Source organism: Rousettus aegyptiacus, unplaced genomic scaffold (assembly GCF_014176215.1).
Source record: "Rousettus aegyptiacus isolate mRouAeg1 unplaced genomic scaffold, mRouAeg1.p scaffold_m13_p_11, whole genome shotgun sequence".
NCBI lineage: Eukaryota > Metazoa > Chordata > Mammalia > Chiroptera > Pteropodidae > Rousettus > Rousettus aegyptiacus.
Genome location: NW_023416286.1, coordinates 34,042,192 through 34,062,215, shown reverse-complemented (window position 1 = coordinate 34,062,215; position 20,024 = coordinate 34,042,192). Strand labels below are relative to the sequence as shown.

General features: G+C 32.0%; 1 protein-coding gene across 6 annotated transcripts in view; it reads left to right on the top strand.

Moving 5' to 3' along the window:
- WDR17 (WD repeat domain 17) overlaps nucleotides 1-18,585 on the top strand; it is an 88,155-nt gene extending 69,570 nt beyond the window's left edge. For 5 of the 6 annotated variants that reach the window (XM_036228696.1, XM_036228695.1, XM_036228697.1 and 2 more), the window contains 12 exons: nucleotides 540-672; nucleotides 1,136-1,227; nucleotides 2,172-2,271; nucleotides 2,963-3,102; nucleotides 4,938-4,958; nucleotides 6,639-6,750; nucleotides 9,579-9,720; nucleotides 10,029-10,131; nucleotides 11,044-11,145; nucleotides 14,308-14,406; nucleotides 14,719-14,902; nucleotides 16,993-18,585. In XM_036228696.1, the coding sequence (XP_036084589.1) occupies nucleotides 540-672; nucleotides 1,136-1,227; nucleotides 2,172-2,271; nucleotides 2,963-3,102; nucleotides 4,938-4,958; nucleotides 6,639-6,750; nucleotides 9,579-9,720; nucleotides 10,029-10,131; nucleotides 11,044-11,145; nucleotides 14,308-14,406; nucleotides 14,719-14,902; nucleotides 16,993-17,112 (1,348 nt within the window). In that variant the 3' untranslated portion in view covers nucleotides 17,113-18,585. The remainder of the gene's footprint in view (nucleotides 1-539; nucleotides 673-1,135; nucleotides 1,228-2,171; nucleotides 2,272-2,962; nucleotides 3,103-4,937; nucleotides 4,959-6,638; nucleotides 6,751-9,578; nucleotides 9,721-10,028; nucleotides 10,132-11,043; nucleotides 11,146-14,307; nucleotides 14,407-14,718; nucleotides 14,903-16,992) is intronic. The other variant, XM_036228694.1, reaches the window with a different exon arrangement.
- Nucleotides 18,586-20,024: the final 1,439 nt, after the last annotated feature.

Sequence of the window (20,024 nt, the reverse complement as noted above, 5' to 3'; positions counted from 1 at the left end):
TCCCCCTTACATATCTGAAACATTTTTCTTTAAACCACCTTGCTTGGGGTACTTAACAATATTCTGGATTTTATTATCAGTATTATGTTCTTATACTTTTGAATGATTTCTAAAGCTAGCTGCACTTAGAGGCTCTCTGTTCATCATTGTGCTAAGGTACACACTCACATATTTATTAATCCAGTTGAGAGAGATCTCCCATCACACATATCTAGTTTACAACTTATTCAGAAAAATATATTGTTCATATTAATAGGGAAGCTACATTAATTTTAAGATCTGAAATGTTTAGTACTTTTAAATTTGAAAATATGTAGCATTCCAAGGGAAAACAAGTACGTATAATATTAATTCAGAAAACTTTTGTCTTCTATGTTGTGATCTGATTATAAAATCTTTTTAAAAAGTGATATGTAAAAGGGCTTTATAAATTTCCAATTTTAGAAATTTTAGATATGTCAGAAAAATTTCAGTCCAACTGAGAACCTAGAAATGAAAGTATTGTAAAAAATAAAAAATAAATGTTCTTATTTTATTAGGAGAGCTGATCAATTAATCCAGGAAGATAAGGACGATGTCATTCCATACTGCATAGCCATCGGTGATGTGAAAAAATTAGTCAATTTTTTTATGTCCAGAGGTCAGCTTAAAGAAGCTCTGCTTGTTGCACAGGTACATGCGCATAATTACACAGGCTGCATGTGATGGTGGGTGGGTGTGGGAGGAAGTAAGTTTGGTTGACTAACTCACCTTCACATGAATGACAAAGTTATAAATGGCTTGGCTTATGCCCACATCCCAGGCTTCTATCTCAACATTTCAGTCGCACTATCTTTGTTCTCTGATCACTAAACTTATTTTAGATCCTTACACATACAAGCATCTCTGAACTCTGAACCTTTGTATGCTGCTGAACGTTATATATGCTTAAACGGCGTTTTCTCGTAACTATTTTCTTGAAGCTTCATGTTGATACAATGAAGTTCAATTCTTTTTTAAAATTCTAAGGGTATCTCCAAAACGTAGTATAAATTTCAAACATGATTTAAGTATACTTTGCTCAAAATAATATTCTGAAATCGGCCAACTCCTAACAGTTAGCTAAGGACTAATTGAAATGTTCATTAAATTTTAGGCTGCTTGTGAGGGAAATATGCAAACCTCACATGTTTCTGCACCTAAAGGATCTTCCTACTCTGATGATATCTACAAGGAAGACTTTAATGAGTAAGTGATTAGGTCGATATTTTTATGGTTGGTTTCCCTTTAGGAGTTTTTGAGGGACCTGTAGTTCATCCTTATCTGTCTACAGAGGACTTGTGCATTTCTCACCATAATCTAGTTCCATTGCAATATCCATCCCCCGATAAATGGGGAAATGGCAGGAATGCAGACACAGGCTGGACACACTTTATGTAGCTTTCAGTGAAACAAAATGCATTTTAGTAAAGAGATTGCAGATAAAGCACCTAAACACTTAAAAACTGAGCAAACCTGTTAGGAACAAGGAACAGTGAAAATAAAGTATGTTGCTTATTAATGTTTTGCTCTAAAGTCAGTTTGGGTAATATTATGTAACTGTGTTCCTAACCCCATGACCCCAATATTAGTATCTGGAATAACAGTCCTCCTCCAAAGAATAACTCCAAATAGTTATGTTTTTAAGAGAAATGGGTCTCATCCAGCCTTTTGACCTTTTCCAAATCAGGCAATCTACTTTTCCTTGTCTCTTCGCTTGGCTCCTATTTTTGCCCTAAAAAATAGGATATTTGAACTTTTAGGATATTTATCGAGTAAAAAAAGGATCATAAAATGTTAAGCAAATAATGTATCAAGACCAATGTATTCCTGCCTGGTTCTTTGCTGACGTTCTACCATTTCTCAACTTGGCATTTTAAAGATCTGACATATACTACCCATATTCCAATCACCACCTAAATTTTAAAAATTAGGCTTTTTTTTTTTTTCCATCAATTGGGTGGGCTTATTAGCTCATTTACTAAGAAAGACTGCTTTCCTGATATTTTTCTCCAAACCAGGCTTTACACCTAAATCAAAGATGTCAAATTAAATTCTGTTCAATCCCTTAATCAGCTTTTTATAAAACGGAATTAGTTCACTTTTATGATGGTATGCTTGTGTTTATCTAGAATATATACTTTTTTTTCTAGACTCCTGCACACAGTCAGTAAAGAACTGGCAGAATGGTATTTTCAGGATGGTCGAGCAGTACTAGCCGCATGTTGCCATCTTGCTGTAGATGATATTGAGGTACAGCGTTTCAGACTGGTTTATATGAATGAAAAGCTCTTAAGATGTGTCATGTTAATTGAAGGGAAAAAAAATGGTGACTTCCTGTGTAAGATTTGGTTTTGCATGCTTTCCAAACCAGAATAATTACATGCCTAAAAAGCAGTAACTCTACAGACTCTGAGATGTTTTTAAAAATTTATATTTTTATCACAGATACATATTTGTAACAACCTTACCTTAAATATTTCAGCATATATGAGAAGTAGACTCAATAATGCAATAAGGAAAATATTAAGTAAAGATATAGAGCCTGTTTTCATGTATCTTTAGACATATTTGCTTTAGGACATAATTGATAATCATTATACACCATTGGAGAAGCTTTTAAGAATTTACTTTTTTTTTTTTTTTTTGATAGACCAAAAACATGTTGAGGATATTGCAGAGAGACATATTAATTACAAAAATATGAGCAAGGATTCTAAACTCTTAAATTCTGACCTTATAAAATTTAGTTTATGTCCCTTCAACTTTTCCATTTGAAAATTACAGCTACACTGACATACTTTATAGAAATATTATATTCAACATTTTATAGGAATAACTGATTATTGGTTAATGCAACCTTATCTCCTTTATGAGCTTGGTGGGAATGGTGATCCTACTCAGCGTCTACGAAACTGAAGACATTGTTTTGTTCTCGAGAAAGCTTGCTATGACAGACCTGATTCGTGGAAACGAACTGGAATTGGCGGTCTCTGTGGGCACAGTCCTGGGAGAGTCTGCGGCACCAGCAACTCACTATGCCCTAGAATTATTGGCGAGAAAATGCATGATGATACCAATATGGTAAGAATTTCTAAATTAAAAAATCATTTCATGGTGATGGAATGCACTTTTTAAATTTTGTAAGTTGCCTTTGATAACATGTTGGGAGAATATAGGGTCTCCTTTTTAAATGAAATATAGGATTGCGGGAGGAAATGGTGATGTGAGAATGTAGTTATATACTACCTTGGTTGTATAATGAAATCTACCATGACCCATTCTGAAGTAGCCCATGACCCATTCTGAAGTAGCCCAGCTGTAATTTCAAGCGCTCGAGGCATTATGAGACAATAAAGTGTACTTAAGGTTATCAACACCACACATTCCCACATGTCCACTACACTCAATCTTATCAAATCTTATGTCTTGATTTAAGGTTTGGAAAATGAAGTCACTTTTCTAAAAGAGAATAATAACAAAGATGGTTTAGCTGGAGACTTGGAACAAGGCATTTCCCCAAACTCAGGCAGTACTTTAAGAGACAGACCCTGGAAAGCCCCTTGGGTAACCTGGAAATTCCAGTCAAGTCCATTCTTGCTCTTACCTGCAGAGCTTGTTCTTAGGGCAGACAGTCTTTCATTATGGAGGCACTTTTAGGAAAGATATGGTGCTGTCATTCAATACATATGTGTTGAATAAAGATGATTTTAGACTTTTTTCTTTTCCCAAAATACATAGATTCTCAAGAAGTTTCTAAATAAACTTGTTTATCAGGACTTTGACCTCTCCCCATTGTACACTCCATGCACACACATACCATACCACTCTTAAGATGGAGCGATACACTATCGAACACTACAGATAGTAATAATAATAATAATAACAACAACAACTCACTACACTTCTATACTGCTTACTGTGTGCCTAGCACTGATTTAAGCACTTTGCATGTAATACCTCAGCAGATACTATATGATAGTTATTGATTAGCCTCAGGTCTCAGTAAATGGTAAGAGCTAATATTCAAAGCTATATGAACTGGCTCTAGACTCTTAGCTACTGTCTTAGTCAGTTCAGGCTGCTATCACAAAATACTGCAGAATGAGTGGTTTATAAACAATACAGATTTGTTTCACACAGTTCTAGAAACAGAACTCCAAGGTCAAAGAGTGGGCAGATTTGGTGTCTCATGAGAACTGGCTTCCTGGTTAATAATTGGCCATCTTTCACTGTGCTCCTACGAGGAAGGGGTTAGGGAGCTCTCTGTGGCCTCTTTTGTAAGGACGATAATCCCTTATCACCTAATCACCTTCCTAAAACCCAACTCCAAATACACTGGAGATTAGGTTTCAACATATGAATTTGGGGGGAACAGAAACATAGTAGTCAATTGTAGTTACCCTGACTTGCCTTAGAACCATCCCAAAGCATGAGGTCTAACTATTTATTTATTCACAATTATTTATTCAGATTATTTATTCACAAAGGTGACTACATGCTAAATAAGATGTGATTCCTTTTTTTAAAAAAAGTAAAGGTAAAAAGGAGAAAAACATAGATACTGAATTTAAAAAAGGTCTAAAAATCTTTCAACCGACTATATATCTTAGTTGCTTTTCATATAAAACAAACTTCTGTTTCCCTGGAACCCCCCACCTAAGAGTTCTTTTATATGTCCATAGATATGTCTGCTATTTCAAGTTTATTTCCAAGATAAATCTATAATTCTCATGGCTATTAATAGAGCTCCATAAATTTTAAAAAATAATAATTCATATAGCAGCATAATTTCAAGAGAATGTTTATAATTTTATAAACCAAAAATTCAAATTTTATATTTACTGGTTAAAGTTTGCTGCTTCTTGGTTCTCCCTGCATATTAATAGTATTCATATATAAAATTATTTTCTTTTTAGCTTTCCATCTGTTGGATACAGGTATTATCTAGTTTTATAAAAAATGTTTAATTAAAATTTTATATTTTATTTTATTATTAGAATACCAATTCTATATTAATAAATTATCATTAATTATTTTCACTTTATTGTTTTACAAAATACCAATTCATTTATATAATTTATAGCATATGAAACTAACTACAAAGTAATGAGAACAGTTCCTATAACCTAGATGCGAAAACACTCATGATTATATACTTAAAACTGACATAATAAATGAACTGTGGCTTTCTACAATATAAAATATTAGCTAATTCAGTTAAGCAAATTAAAATGCTTGTTCTGATAGTGAAATTAAAGAGTTTTAGATCGTTTAGTTGGTCCATATCACTGCATATATATTTTACATACACACACACACACACACACACACACACACACATACACATATATACACACACACATATTTTCCCCAATTGATATACTGAATTTTCAATAGTGATTTGGATTAAAGAGTGAATAAAATTACTAGCATTGCTGTAAATTTCACTGTACAGCATAGAATTTGACAGTAAGAAAGTCAAATTTTAGTCTGTGGTTCATAAAATAGCTATGGAGTAGAATTTTAGCACAACTGTTGTTATATATTATAAAAGAAAGTAATTTCTGTATTCTCTTAGATATTATTGAAAACTGCTATTAAATATCAGTATCAGAAAACAGAAAATCATTTATATTTTGGGCAAGAACAGATGAGTTACTCAAATTTGGAACTTGTAAAAACACTAAAGACTTACGAGCCAGTGATAACAGAAAATTTGACACATAACAAATTATTTCTATTTTTGTTTTATATTCACTAAATTGTTGATTAAATATCTCTCAATGTTTTTAAAAATAATTTATTTACATAAATGACCAATGTAGATTTTACTAAACAGTTCACAAAGAAAGTGAAGGTAGGTTTTACTCTCACAGTTTACAGCACACCCTTCATAAATGCATATTTGAAATATTTCCTATTTATGCAGAATGTACATATATCAGTTTCTTGAAAATTGAATATTAACATCTCGAACTATCAAAAGTTAGTGTTTTCTCAGTTATGATGCATGCAACCAAAAACTCTCTATCTAGTAATTTAAAAAAAGAATTTTATCAAAAAATGTTTTAATGTAATGTGGTCATATGTTCATATGATTTTAATATGCCTTATTATTAAATTATTTATTCCATTGATTGAATATTTAAGAAGTAAATCAGAAAACTGAATTTCTATTTTTGATTCTCACCTAAAGTTTAAGAAATATGAAGAATACCCAAAATTCTAAACTTAAAATATCTAATTAATGAGCTGGCTAATACTAATGTCCATTGTTGATGAGAATTAGCTTTCACAAATTTACTTTATAATTCATTCCAAAGAATGTATCTAATACTACTTAGTTTGGATAGAGAATTATTCTATCATAACAAAATTAATTGTAAATATGTAAAGACTCAGTTTAGATTTTTAAAAACTATTTAGGAATATGATAATAATATATTTTTCCTTCATACCCTGTAGAAGAGTTTCATAATAAAGTAGGAAATCAGTACTGTTTATATAAATAGAAAAGCAAGGAAGGTATACTAAGAGTCTTCTTCCTTAGACATAGTTCTAAATGTTATTGTTAAATTTTTTCCTCATTGAAGTTTCCCCTTTTGTTATGTGACTAGGAATTTGGCAGCCGATCTCCTCCTGATGATTCCTGATAATGAACTACACTTAGTAAAACTCTGTGCTTTCTACCCAGGGTGTACGGAAGAGATCAATGATCTTCATGAGAAGGTATGCTGATGATAGTCAGTATTCTAGTTTGGAATGCAGTGCTATGGTTAAACTAATTTTAGGTTCAGGAAAATAGATACATGCAGAGAAACAAATATATGGTCCCTTTAGGACCCTTAAATAAATATGACAAAAAATGATATAAGAAATAACATTCATTGAGCTTCTACTATATCCTTGGAACTATTCTAAATGTTCACATATGTTTGTATTTACTCATTTTTCATGAAACCCTGGAAAGAAGGAGATATTGTTCATATTTGATAAGGAAAGTGAATTCAGAGAAGGTAAGGAAGTTGCCTAAATAGTTAATGGTGGGAGAGAACATCATCTTCAACATCTTTAACAAATCCCATACCCTTTCCACTATCCCACTTTACCTGTAAGGTACATGTGTGCTAACTTTCAAAAATAAACCATTTAGGATGTTTAAAAGAATTGATGAAGTATAATAAAATTCACATGCATTATTCTAAAGTGCTTTAAAAAATACTCCTTTGCAGAATATAGGAATTTATATACCAAGATTATATATAAAACAACCAAAATGTTCAACAATAGGGAGATTGTTTATATAAATTACAGTACATATCTATTTTAACGTTATTAATTCATTAAAAAAGATCATTAAGTTTTATTTTTATTGATATCAGTAGATGGCTCTAAAACAAAAAACAGATTATGAGACTGTACACTTGCTATGTGATTTCATTTTGAAAAAAAAAAACTGGATACATTTAATTTATAGCATATTTAAGAAGATACATAGTTATTTTAAGAGAAAATATACAAGTAAAGCATTGTCTCACCTTTAATTTTCAAAATAACAAAGGTTTAATTCACTTATATGAACCTTGATTTTCTTCTAGTATGTATCATTGAACAATGAATGCTAATGAGTATTGTGTTAATACAAGAAGACCAAAAGTGTATGTGAGTGTGTTGAGTGTGTGTGTGTGTGTGTGATTGTGTATGTATGCCATCAGGGAAAATGCTTGTGAAAAGATAAATGCTCAGTTACCAATGGGTTGAGAGATAACAGGTGTTTGAACTTCTTTCTACACTTTGTATTCTGTGAATTCTTTACATGAGCTGTGCTTTGCTTTTATAAACATGACAAATAAAAGCTATTTTTATGTCAAAATTATAATGCATATGGAAGGGAACAGGAGTAATTTTTTTAATTACACTTTATATTTACCGAGTAGAGTTTTAATGTATACTACCATATCCTCTGAGGCAAGAGATACAGGTGTTAAGGTTTGGGGAAGTTAAGTAGTTGGCTGTGTTTATACAACTGTTAATAATAAGGATGAGAATAGTGTTCAGAGTCTTTTCATCACACATTCTAAAAGGATATAATTAGACTCTGGTCAGACTTCATTAATAACTCTTTCGAAAAATTAGTATGTGTAAAGGTGTTAATACCTCTGAACAATTTCACAAGTAATGCTAAAAATTATTTGCTCAAATATTATAGATTTGTGTGGTGACACATAACTTTTAGAATTTTAAGACAGGACAAGAATTACAGGGATGATTATCTTACTCTTCTTATTGTATTCTATTTGAGAATGAAGTTTCAAAAGGAACCATTTTCTTTTTCTTCTTCTCCATGAGTATATATCAAAGTGAAGAAACTTTTTTCTATATAGCCAGGCACAGTACCAAACACATAGTATTTGTAAATAATGGCATTTGGTGAATAAAGATGGGGAAAAAATATGAACTGTCATATACATGAGAGATCCTTTAATGTAGTTTGTTGTATTTTTTTTTTTTTGAGAAAGATCGAGTGATCTAAAATGTTCAATTCACCTCTATTTTTTAAACAAAAGAAAATATGAAACTATTGAATAAATGCATAAATAAATAAGTTGAATAAACCATCTTAGTAACTTAAGGGGATATAAAAGAAAAGTGAGAAGGGAAGAGAGACAAATCTCAAAGGAGAAGAGATGAATGCCCTGTGGATGAACCACATCATCTGGAGTTACAACGTAAAACGTTTTTTGCGGTGGAAGCTCAATCTCAGTGGTTGCCAAAGACTGGCGAGATAGACAAAGCATGAAGCTGTTTATAGTGTTGCTTAGAAGCCAGCCAACAAACTTTAACACTTAAACTTCAAAAATTATGAACCTATCAGAACTTAATGTAAAAGATAACTTGATTCTTACAACATTATGGAAGCGGAACTTACCTGAGGGAGGAATGTACTCTGTTTTATCAGAAAAAAAAAAAAAAGATGATTTGAGGAAACGAGGAGTCTTCATTTTACAGTAAAGAACTTCCTAGGCCCAAAATATCTACTTTGTGGCATTACAGATTGTCAAAGCTGAAAACTTTTAGAGCTTGTACATTTTTTGTCCTTCTGCTTGAAATGAAGTGGCTTTGTCTTAAAGGCCAAGTGAAATTAATTTACAGTGTAGAGGACATATACGAGTGCACCTTTTATATTGTTTGCATTCAATGTGGTTCTTCACTCTGGTCAGCATATTTGTTCTAAGATAACTAATCTCAGCATTTTTTGATAAATTACATTTGCAGGCACTAATCCCAATATCACAACCAAGACAATTCTACCTCTTTTATTAGGTATTGGTGTGATAGGAAACTACTGACTCATTAGTTATTATTCTACTTATTATTATTACATCTTAAAGATATTTCTATAAATGTGTGCTCTTAATACAAATTATTTCATTTACTGTTTTGAACAGCTTTAATAAGAAAAACATACTAGATGAATTGGACATATTTAATACTTACATTGTTGCTTTTATTCCTATAAATTTTGTAATATTGTGATCAGACCAATTATTTTCTAGTGCAAGCTACCCACAATAGAAGAATGTATGCAGTTAGCTGAGACAGCCCATGCAGATGGCAATGTATTTGAAACTATAAAGTATTACTTGTTAAGTCAAGAACCTGAAAAAGCCCTTCCTGTTGGTATTCACTTCATCAAAGGTAAATTTTTAGTTGGTAAATTAATTTAAAATCTATTCATTTATTTGATATTTTTATTCATCTTACTTTTTTTTTTTTTTTTTAAGCCTTAAAATTAAGTACTAGCCATTCTAACTTTAAAAAGGAAAGAGATTGCTGATTGTATGGTATGGGGACCAGAGAGAGGGTCAATAGGCAAATTCTTGTGAACTAGGAAATGAGGTAGATAGGATCGACTGGAAGAGAATTAATTACATAGGTTAAAAATTGGATGAACAAGTCTTAATATTATTATTGAGAGAATTTTTTATTTGGTTTTATTTTGCCAGAATACATCAGTAGTTCAGATTGGACTTTGGATACCATTTATCCCATTCTTGACCTATTGAGTTATATTCGTACTGAAAAATTACTCTTGCATACATGTACTGAGTGAGTACTTTTTCTCCAGAATACATAATCAAACCCATGTAATGTTTCATAATGGCTACATTGTTTTTGTTATTTAGATCAAGAAATAAGGTCATCTTGGACAGGTAGACACACATGCAGAGAATTTGTTATAATCTTAAGAAAAAATACAGAGGTCAATTTGAAACAAATAATAAATCTTAGTGGTCCCATTTACTAATATCTAGTGTGTATGTTTATATATGTGTACATACACACATACACACCTGGTTCAAATAGGACTAATATACAAAGCTTTTGGATAGTTTTGGACCTCAAGCCCTTAAGAAACCAGTAGTCATCTCTATTAAATATCCACTGCGTGCAAAGCATACTAGGTTGGGTGAAAACAAGTGAAAGTACTTGAAAGTAAAAAATTGACACCATTCCTGAAAGCAGGTATCGTTAAAGGACATTGTTATCCATGTAACTAAAGTCCCCAGAAACTATATATGATACATAATAGAGGCTTTGGGCTATTTTTGCTTTAATGCCCATGTGAAAGAGACAATGCCTCAGCCTGTGAAACTGTGGAGAATTTGCCCAGTAGGAATGTAGTGGACATTTCTAGAGTCTACACAGAATGCCAGGAATTCCAAAATCTGACCAAATTAGTTACTGTACATGAAGAAACAGTGAAGGAGTAGGAAAAACAAGAAGGCAAGAGTTAAATATTATTAAAGACTTTTATTTTAAATGATAATAATGTTATAGCATACACATCTGAATAGGAGTTAACTGATGAATAAAACATCTTTAAGTTTATAAAATTTTCTTAACATTTTAAACTATAAATGTCACTCATTAAAATATAGAGATACAAGTACATTTACTATATGTATGAATAATGTTCTATCTCAAATTATGAAATTAAAAACATATATTCTCTTTTAGAGCTCGAAACGAGTTGCTCATATTGTGTGGTTATACTGGAGCATTACTAGCTATCAGAAGAGAGTACCAAAGCATTGTTCCAGCACTTTATGAGTACACAAGGTAAAAAAATTTCTCTATTATGAAATTAGAGAAATTATTTTCACTAAGATAGTGAGTCTCTATTTGTATCATAGGAGGCACCAAATATTTGCATGAATCCATTTATTTACTCAGCATGTACTTTCTAACAAAGCAGCAATACACTATAGTAATTAGAAGTGACCTAGGCTATAAATAATAGAAATCCTAATTCCAGCTTAAACATGTAGGGTGCAGTGGTCTTGTGTCAAGACACTTGTGGTAGGCATTGCAGGGCTGTTAGCTGCTCGTAGATTTCGTCAGGTACCTGGATTCTTCCCTTCTTTGGATTCTGCCATTCATGGCTTCCTCCCTCTCGCTTGAGTTTCCTGTGGTTACCAGGTAGGTCCTAGCCCTCTGTAAACTGTGTCTGCCTCTTAAGGGAAAGAAAGGTGAGAGTGAAAGCATAGCCACTCCAGAGGCAAGACCGTCTGAGTCAGGAAGGAAAGTGCTCCTCAGGGCAGTGTGCCTACTGCCCACGTCCAGAGCTGTGGAACCTGCTCTTTAAAAGATGAGAAACTGGATATTTTAGCTTTTCAATCTCTACAGTAGAAAAAAAAAAAAGGAAAGGGGGTTTGCGAGTAGCAGGTAACTCACTGTTTCATACTCAGGCATAACCTATCTGCCCAGCTCCTCTATTTTCTAACTGCTTGCTGACCTTCAGCCATTATGCTTAAAACTTCTATACTCACACATAAAATCCATAGTGCCTTCCCTAAAATCCATTTCCAAATCTACTAGTTTGCTAAGTGGCAGAGTGGGTACCTCCTAAAAATGCCGAGAGTCTGTGGGTAAGCAGTTCTTCTGAGTACCCTCCATGGGGGCACAAGATGCTGAGAAAAACAGAGCTTTCTTGTTCCCGACTCCTCACCTCGTGTAGGTCTGTCACCTGGAGCAGACTGAGGAATAGCAGGAATTAATACTATCAGGGCACGCAAGGAAAAATCTGTTTCTTCGCTGGCAGCATAACCATAATTCAAAAACTACTTTCGACTATAAAAATATAGGAACAGTGGGTTGTATCACATGGAATTAAAATATTATTTAGTGAAATATTTCCAGCTATCTATGACTTTGGAAGTGATGAAAGTAAAGAGGGAGAAATGTCACAAATAATATCAAGAATAAAAGGAAGGCTTTTTATTTGTAAGGAAGAAGAGACTTCAGAGAATGAGTTTAGTTAAAGAAAACAGTTTAGACAGAGAAACTTAAGAACTTGCCATTTTAAAAGCTCCTCTTATTTCTCTGACAATTGTATTTTTGTTGTCTGTCTTGCCACTTTTATTGATTTCTCCAACTCACTAACATCCAGTTTCCCAGTTCTGTTCCCTCCCTTTCTCTCTTGTTCCTTCTCTTCCTTTTTCCTGCTCTCCCAGCTCACTCTCCTCCCACAACTCCACTCCTCTCTTCTTTCCTGTCCTCTGTCCTCAAAAGCCTCACCATTTCCATAGTTTCTCCTGTCCCCTCTATGGAGATAACTCACTTTAGGTTAAGGCATAGCCTCCTCTCCAAGCTCCTCTGTGCATACGCAGCAGCTCACCAAACTCCAGCCTTAAACTCAATACGTTCAAAGTTAAAATCATCTTTGTTCTCAAATCTACTCCTTCTCCTGTGTCCTCTTTTTCTTTCAATGGTGTCATTATATTCCTGTCAATCACAATTAAATGATCAGGGTCATGATTAAGTGCCAGCATCAAATGATTTAGTAAAGTCCCCCATCTGCATTTTACTCGCTTCCTGTTCCAGAGCAGTTATTGTCTTCATTACTCTCACCACCAGGAGCCCTTCATCGAGTCACCCTATCTCTGTCTTTCTCCTTTTGCCAACCCACCCTCTGCACTGCTGTTGCCATAGTTTTCCTGAAGCACCCGCCTCCCTTAGTACCTCCCAAGACTTCCCACTATCTATACATAACGTTCTAGATCCTTAGTCCTACATCAAAAGTCCACAAAAATTGGATTCCAACCTCATTACCCATTGTATCCTTTTACGTGTTCCTTACTCCAGCCAGACTGAATCCCTGTATATATGTAAGCATTTCACTGATATTTTTTCATAGTTTTTCCTCCACCTATACCTTGGTTTTCCTCTTCACTCTTTAACAGTGCTTTGCATATAGTAAGTAGATCATCGAACACTACTGGGCAGATAAAGTACTGTCAAGTGCAAAACTGTAGACAGGGAGGCTGTATTTTTTAAGAAATGCATTTGGGAACTAGCCACATTATCAATAATTTTGGGTTAAAAAATGATGATACTAATCGATTTAAGATAACATTACTGAAATGTTAGATGTATGTGTATGGGGGGTGGTATTTATACCATTTTTATCTCACCAATACTTATCATGTCCCAGCAGAATGATAACTGGCATGAGTAACCACAAAATGTAAATTATAAGAAGTCTTACTTTTGCTCTTCATCACTAAGGTCTTATGTTCTTTTTCTTTTTATCTCCAAGACAGATTTTACTTTTAAATTTCGGTTAACTAGTTCCTTGAGAAATGTAATGAGTTTGTAACGTATTATAGAAGCTAGATAAATAATTCCTTATCTAACGACTCATCATGAATAATAATATTTCTTTTCTAAACACAGATGTGATGGATCAGTGCAGTCTGTTTCCCTGACTTTATTTATTTTTTTTAACACATCTCTGTCTTTCTGCTTGTTGACACTGTTCTTTTACTGTTCTCCCACTTTCTTTCTTAATCTTAATATTCATTTGAATACAGATGTATACCGTAAGTGGCTATTATTCAGCTTTGCTGGCTTATCTAACTATTCTCCATACATTATGCAGTTCATTTATTCATCCACTTAGACTGTCATCCAGCCAACATTTATTGAACATCTTTGACTTTGTAGGGATTTAAAGGCTAAATATGCAAGTTAGCATGCATACATACTCACACACATATCTATATAGATGGTAGGTAGGTAGGTGGATAGATAGATAGATAGATAGATAGATAGATAGATAGATAGATAGATAGATAGAGACATATATATATAGGCATATATGCTCATGTGTACACATATTTCAAACAGTAGTTTTTGAATCTAAAATTGCAGTTATTTAAAGTTAATTTGCTTTTCTGATATCTTAGTCTTCTATGTTAATTTCTTTTTCACGTGTTTCAGTCAGCTATTAAAACGTCGAGAGGTGTCAGTGCCTTTAAAAATTAAACAGCTTTCTGAAGAATTGGATGCATGGAGAGCATGTACAGAATCTATCAACCAGTGAGTGAAAATGATATAAAAATTTGAAACAGAGAGTATTACTTAATATCACATCAGACTTGTTGAAATGTCATTATTAAGCTTAGCAAAATTATGAATCTTGGTTTGTTTAGCATATATTCAGTAATATTTTACAATGCTAACCTTTTCTGCCTTTTTAAGTCCTTTGTTTTACTATAAATTAAGTCTAAAGCTGATTTGATGTCATCTATAAAGGAGAACTAAATAATCATCAGGGAGTGTTTCTAATCTAAACCTTCATAATTCTATGATTCTACAAAAACGAAAATGTAATGTCTCTTGAAAATATAGATCATCAGAAGAATCTCCATATACACCGCCTTCTGAGTCACAAAGAATGGTTTATGCAACTTTACTAAAAAGGCTAAAAGATGAATCACTCAGAGGAATCATTGGACATGATTATGTGACTGGATCAAATCTTCCCAGTCATTCGGATATTCACATCTCTTGTCTTACAGGATTAAAAATCCAGGTACAGCCTAATGACACATATCAATTGTGCATTTCTATCATTTTTATTTTTTTCATTATTTTTTGAAATGTGATCTTAAAAATAAGCATAATCTGGATTAGATACCTCTAAAGAGGCCTGAGACCCTGTGAGAAGATAGTCCCCTAATGCTTTCGTAGTTAGTGTAAATGGTCTCTCTCCTTAAAATAAATTCAGATATTCATTTTGCTATTATTATAAAAGAAATTCATGTAATGGGGATACTTAGAAACAAATCCCATGTGTCTCAGGAGCAAATGTTTTAAAATACATACAGATCATATCCTTAGGGAAATTAAATAAGGGAGACAAAGCAACAATCAACACAGCTACAAATGATTATATCTCTGGATTAAATTTAACTTTATAGTCTTTATTTGTATTTTATACACACAAAGAAAGCCATTAAAAACTGATATGCATATAATATATTATTGATATAGATGTTCTTGCACTGACTTACTAAACTTTTCAGTGATTAAAAATTATTGGGATCAATCATGAGAGATAGCTAATCCCAAAGAATAGTCCCTAATGTGAAATCAAAGTAATGATGGTGAGCAATGCCAGAGCCTTCCATTGTGCCCTGAGGGGTATGGGGGCATTATCTCCAGAAGAGAGAGGCCTCCATCATCTCACAGCTAAGACCAGTTATAAGTACGCCCATGAAATAAACATGAATCCCCATGAAATGCTACTTGAGACTATAGATTGGATGGAAAGAACTCTACTTCCCAGTAATAGTCACATTTTATAAGTGGCTAATTAATTATATCTCTAATACCGACATGCCAGGACAACAGAAAAAGGTGTTTTGGGGGGATATCCACTCAAAATAAATAGCTTGCTACTAGTATAAACCCAAACTAGTGTAAACTTGACACTGCAAAGTAAGTCTTCAGAACATACCAATATATTCCAAAGAACAGGGCATACAATTGCATATATGCTTATTATCCACTTATGTTCAGAGATTAACAATAAAAAACCAAAGCATTAAATTCAGAAACTCATAATTCAGAGCAAAAAACGTAATGCAATTTTGAGAATATATGTTTAGTGCCACGCACTGCCCTCTGGGTACCATTTCTAGTACTTGATATCTTCGTGTTCCTTTCTTCTGGTTCTTTTTCTCCATCTAAGAGAGCCAAAGGACCTAATAGATGATCCATCTAACCTCTCTTTACCCTGACCACATTTAGAAAGGATCTACTAATTATCTTATATATACTAAGGAGCAAATAACAGATCTAGATGGAATGGTACTCTCCCAGTATATTTCTGTCTCAACAAAAAATTAAGGTGTTCTAGTTATAACTGAAATTTCAAGTACCTATGACTAGGAAATTGTCTACTTCATATGATGGATTTTCCAATACCTAGAAATAATTTGTTAACAAGCTGTATCATTTGAAATCTTAATAAAAAACCGGGTAACTTTAGAACATAATTAAGAAAATAAGTTTTTATTTTGCATTTTTTAAATCATGCTTTTCTTTCTAAGAGCTGGGAAATATAGTTTGAGAAATTTTTTGATTTTTAGTTTTCTTCTTGAATTCAGTTCTTCAAAACTACCCTTGACATACAAAATAACTGATGAAACTAAATTATAAATATACTAATAAATGACATGCTTGCTGTGATTTTAAATTACATAGACACATATATAGTAGTGTCTCTTTTATCTTTTGGAGAGCAGATTCAGTTTCTTAAATAATTTTCCCCACTGAATGATAAAAATAGTAAAGTATATTTAAGTATATTACTAAACATATATGAATTTATGCACTATTAACTTTGTAGTAATTAATAGAGTAACAATACCTGTTATTAATAGCACTACTGTATTCAAGAATTCAACTTATAAAATTAAATTATATTTTGAAAGACATCAAGATGTAACATTAAAATATTTTAAAATGTGGCAGTTTAAAAAAATCTAATTTTTCTCATATTTTTAAATTTTCTATCAGCATTAGTTTTTTTATTACAGTGATTATTTCTAGAAGTTTAAAAACATGATACAAATTTATAATCTCATCTTTTCTTTCCTCAACTCTCGCTGTGTTCAGGGCCCTGTATATTTCCTTGAAGATGGGAAATCCACTATCTCATTGAATGATGCTTTGATGTGGGCAAAGGTGAATCCATTCTCACCTTTAGGGACTGGAATACGACTCAACCCATTTTGATATAGGTTTTTCTTCATACTTAATTGTTTTTTTAAAAAATACCTTTTGTGGGTTAGTATTAACTTTACCTTCGTTGTCTAAGAGACAAAGGTTGGGAGGAGGAGGGGGTGAGGAATAACAGTTAGCTTTACTTGTTAACTTCAAAAAATAAAATATTTATATATTTTTCAGGAAAAATAGGTGTCTCCTTTATGAAATAGTCATATTTGGAAAGAAGGTAATATTTAAATTACAAAGGAGTAAATAATGTAAAATAACATATAAGTTTCACAAACCATAAAAGACACCCAAATATTATATTGTTGAAACATTGAAACATATAAAATAGTGCAACATCTGGAAAAGTACTTGACATACAGCAAGTACTTAAAATTTGAATGACTGAATATCTTAAAATGTTGAACTGGAAGGTAATATGACTGATCAAATTAACACTTATATTGTCTTATATTTAATGTATAGTAAACCATTAGTATTAACTCATATTTAATGAAAATTTTCAGTTATAAGTTTTATATATATTAATAAATGGATACATAGTCAAAATACTTTTGAGTTTTATTTTTTAAAAATAAAACATTTCTAAGGTTTCTATCTGAAATTCAAATGTCCAATTATAAAGAAATAGGTTAAAATGAGCATAAATATATTGGGGCTGAAAATGCAAAATGAAGTCAAATCTGTATGAGAATTTGTATCTGATGATAATTGACTGTTTTAAACAATATTTGTTATGTAAAGACATGAGTTTTGATTAATGTACTTAATATTTTCATAATCTCTAATCAGTTTTTGTTAACTCTGACTCATTTATTTGATGAAAACTGTTTGAGATAAATTTCTGTAAGTAGATATTAGTTGAAATTTTGTGAAATTTTGGGTATATTATGTAAATTCAAGTTTTTAAAATATTTATTAAAAGAGTAAAGCTATTAAAAAAGCCTGAGGGATGACTACAAGTATTTTAATTACTCTAGAATTCTGCCTTTGAAATTTATGAAATTAATGCATACTAGGAAGAATAGTACTTTGATACTCAAGTTGTTTTATAAGATTTATAATATAGATGTTTTTGTCTAACTAAAGAAAGCTCATATAACTAGAATAATTATGGTTTTTATTACCTTTAAACTTGTTGTATTTAAAATATTTTCAAATTTTTCTTGAACAGGCTTCTTAAAACAGAAATCAATATACATTATGTACCTATCTATCACATTCACCGCTTCTAACTCCTCAAGAAGATATAGGTTTAAATTCCATTTCATAAAATAATAATTAATATTATAGAAGAGAATATATGTAACTCAGAGATGCAGTGGGTCATATAAAATGTATCTAAGAATTTTTTTAACCTTTAGTGATATATGTAACCCAAATTTTTTTAAGTGGGGAGGATTATTAATTGGCATATATGTACTAAAATTTTCTTACTTAAAAATGGCAGTCTAAATACTACTATCATTCTCTTTATTTTGTTTTAAATAGATTAAGAAGTCTGTCTTTTGTGCTTTAAATACTTCAAAAGATAGGAGTTTAAATTATATGTAAATAATTGTTACCTTCTCTATTTTTAATGGATGCAGGAAAACAAAATATTTTTATGTATAAAATGTGAAAAAATCATGACTCTTTAGCACATGAAGACAATAGAGAGTAACCCAGTTGTCTGAAATTTAAATCGGATTGATTCAAGTGCAACTCTGTTATTCTTTGCCATCTATGATATCTTATATCTTAATTTTAACTATTTTTTGTAGAATTATGTCATTTGACTATGCCAATCTGTATATATTGTGCCTTAATATGAAAAACAAAGCAATTTTTAAAATTTATAAAAGTATTTTTCATTATTAGATTTCATATGCATGAAACCCCAAATAATATGAAGTTATTTCACTAACTGAGGATGTCCATATAACCAGAAATGTGGACAAATTATTTTGCAAGTTTGAATCTGCCTTTATGAAAGAGATCTCATTAGACAATGATTTACAAACATTGGAAAAATATTTTGCCATAAAAATTACCAGATGGTTAACAAAATTGCAATATCAAAATGAGCTACGTGTTGTAAAAATTTATGATGATTATGTCAATCAAAATTAATGAAATATATATTGTATTTCCACAAAGTCATCCAGATGTGTTCAGGAACATGGTTGCATTAGAGCAATGACTGCATTTTGTCCTTATAATAGGAAAATTCACACTTTTTTGGTTTTAAGTTAAAAGGTATTCTGAACATAGTAAAAAACCTCACAAATTACTTGTAAAATTTGGGATTTCATATTAGCATACTAGTAATACAGAAGATATATTTATTGTCAATTCTTAGTAAATGTTTACTGTACCATATCTTTGAAACACTTGTACCTAAATAATTGAAAAAAGTACTTTCATGCTCAATTTAAATACCGTATGACTGTGCTATAACATAGCATGTAATTGTCTAGATTTTCATGTATATATGTATGTCAGATCCCCTAAATTTTAATAAATACCGCAATTAAAGCCAGATACGACATAGTTAATTGCTAAGACGAGTGTCAGTCTCGTCTTTAAAACTACCATTGAGAGAACACTATTTCCCCATAAATGCTGGATGAGTGTCATCAAAGGTGTGAAGTGCTGAGCTGTCCATCTGGATTATCACCCTACTTGGAAACCTAGAAAAGTCACTTCATTGAGTGGTTCAGAGGGAAGATTCTCCATTTGTGAGAAACACTGATACAGTAAACCCCAAAGTTATATAAAAGAGAAATAAGGCTTACTAGTGAATAAAAACAGTATCACAGAGGCTTCCATTCCTATAAGCATTCTGCCAACTGATTGAAAAGGTTTTTTTTTTCCTATAGGGGCTGCTGTAGCTCCTAGAAAAGTTCATTGCTTCCTTCTGACAGAGACCCTTG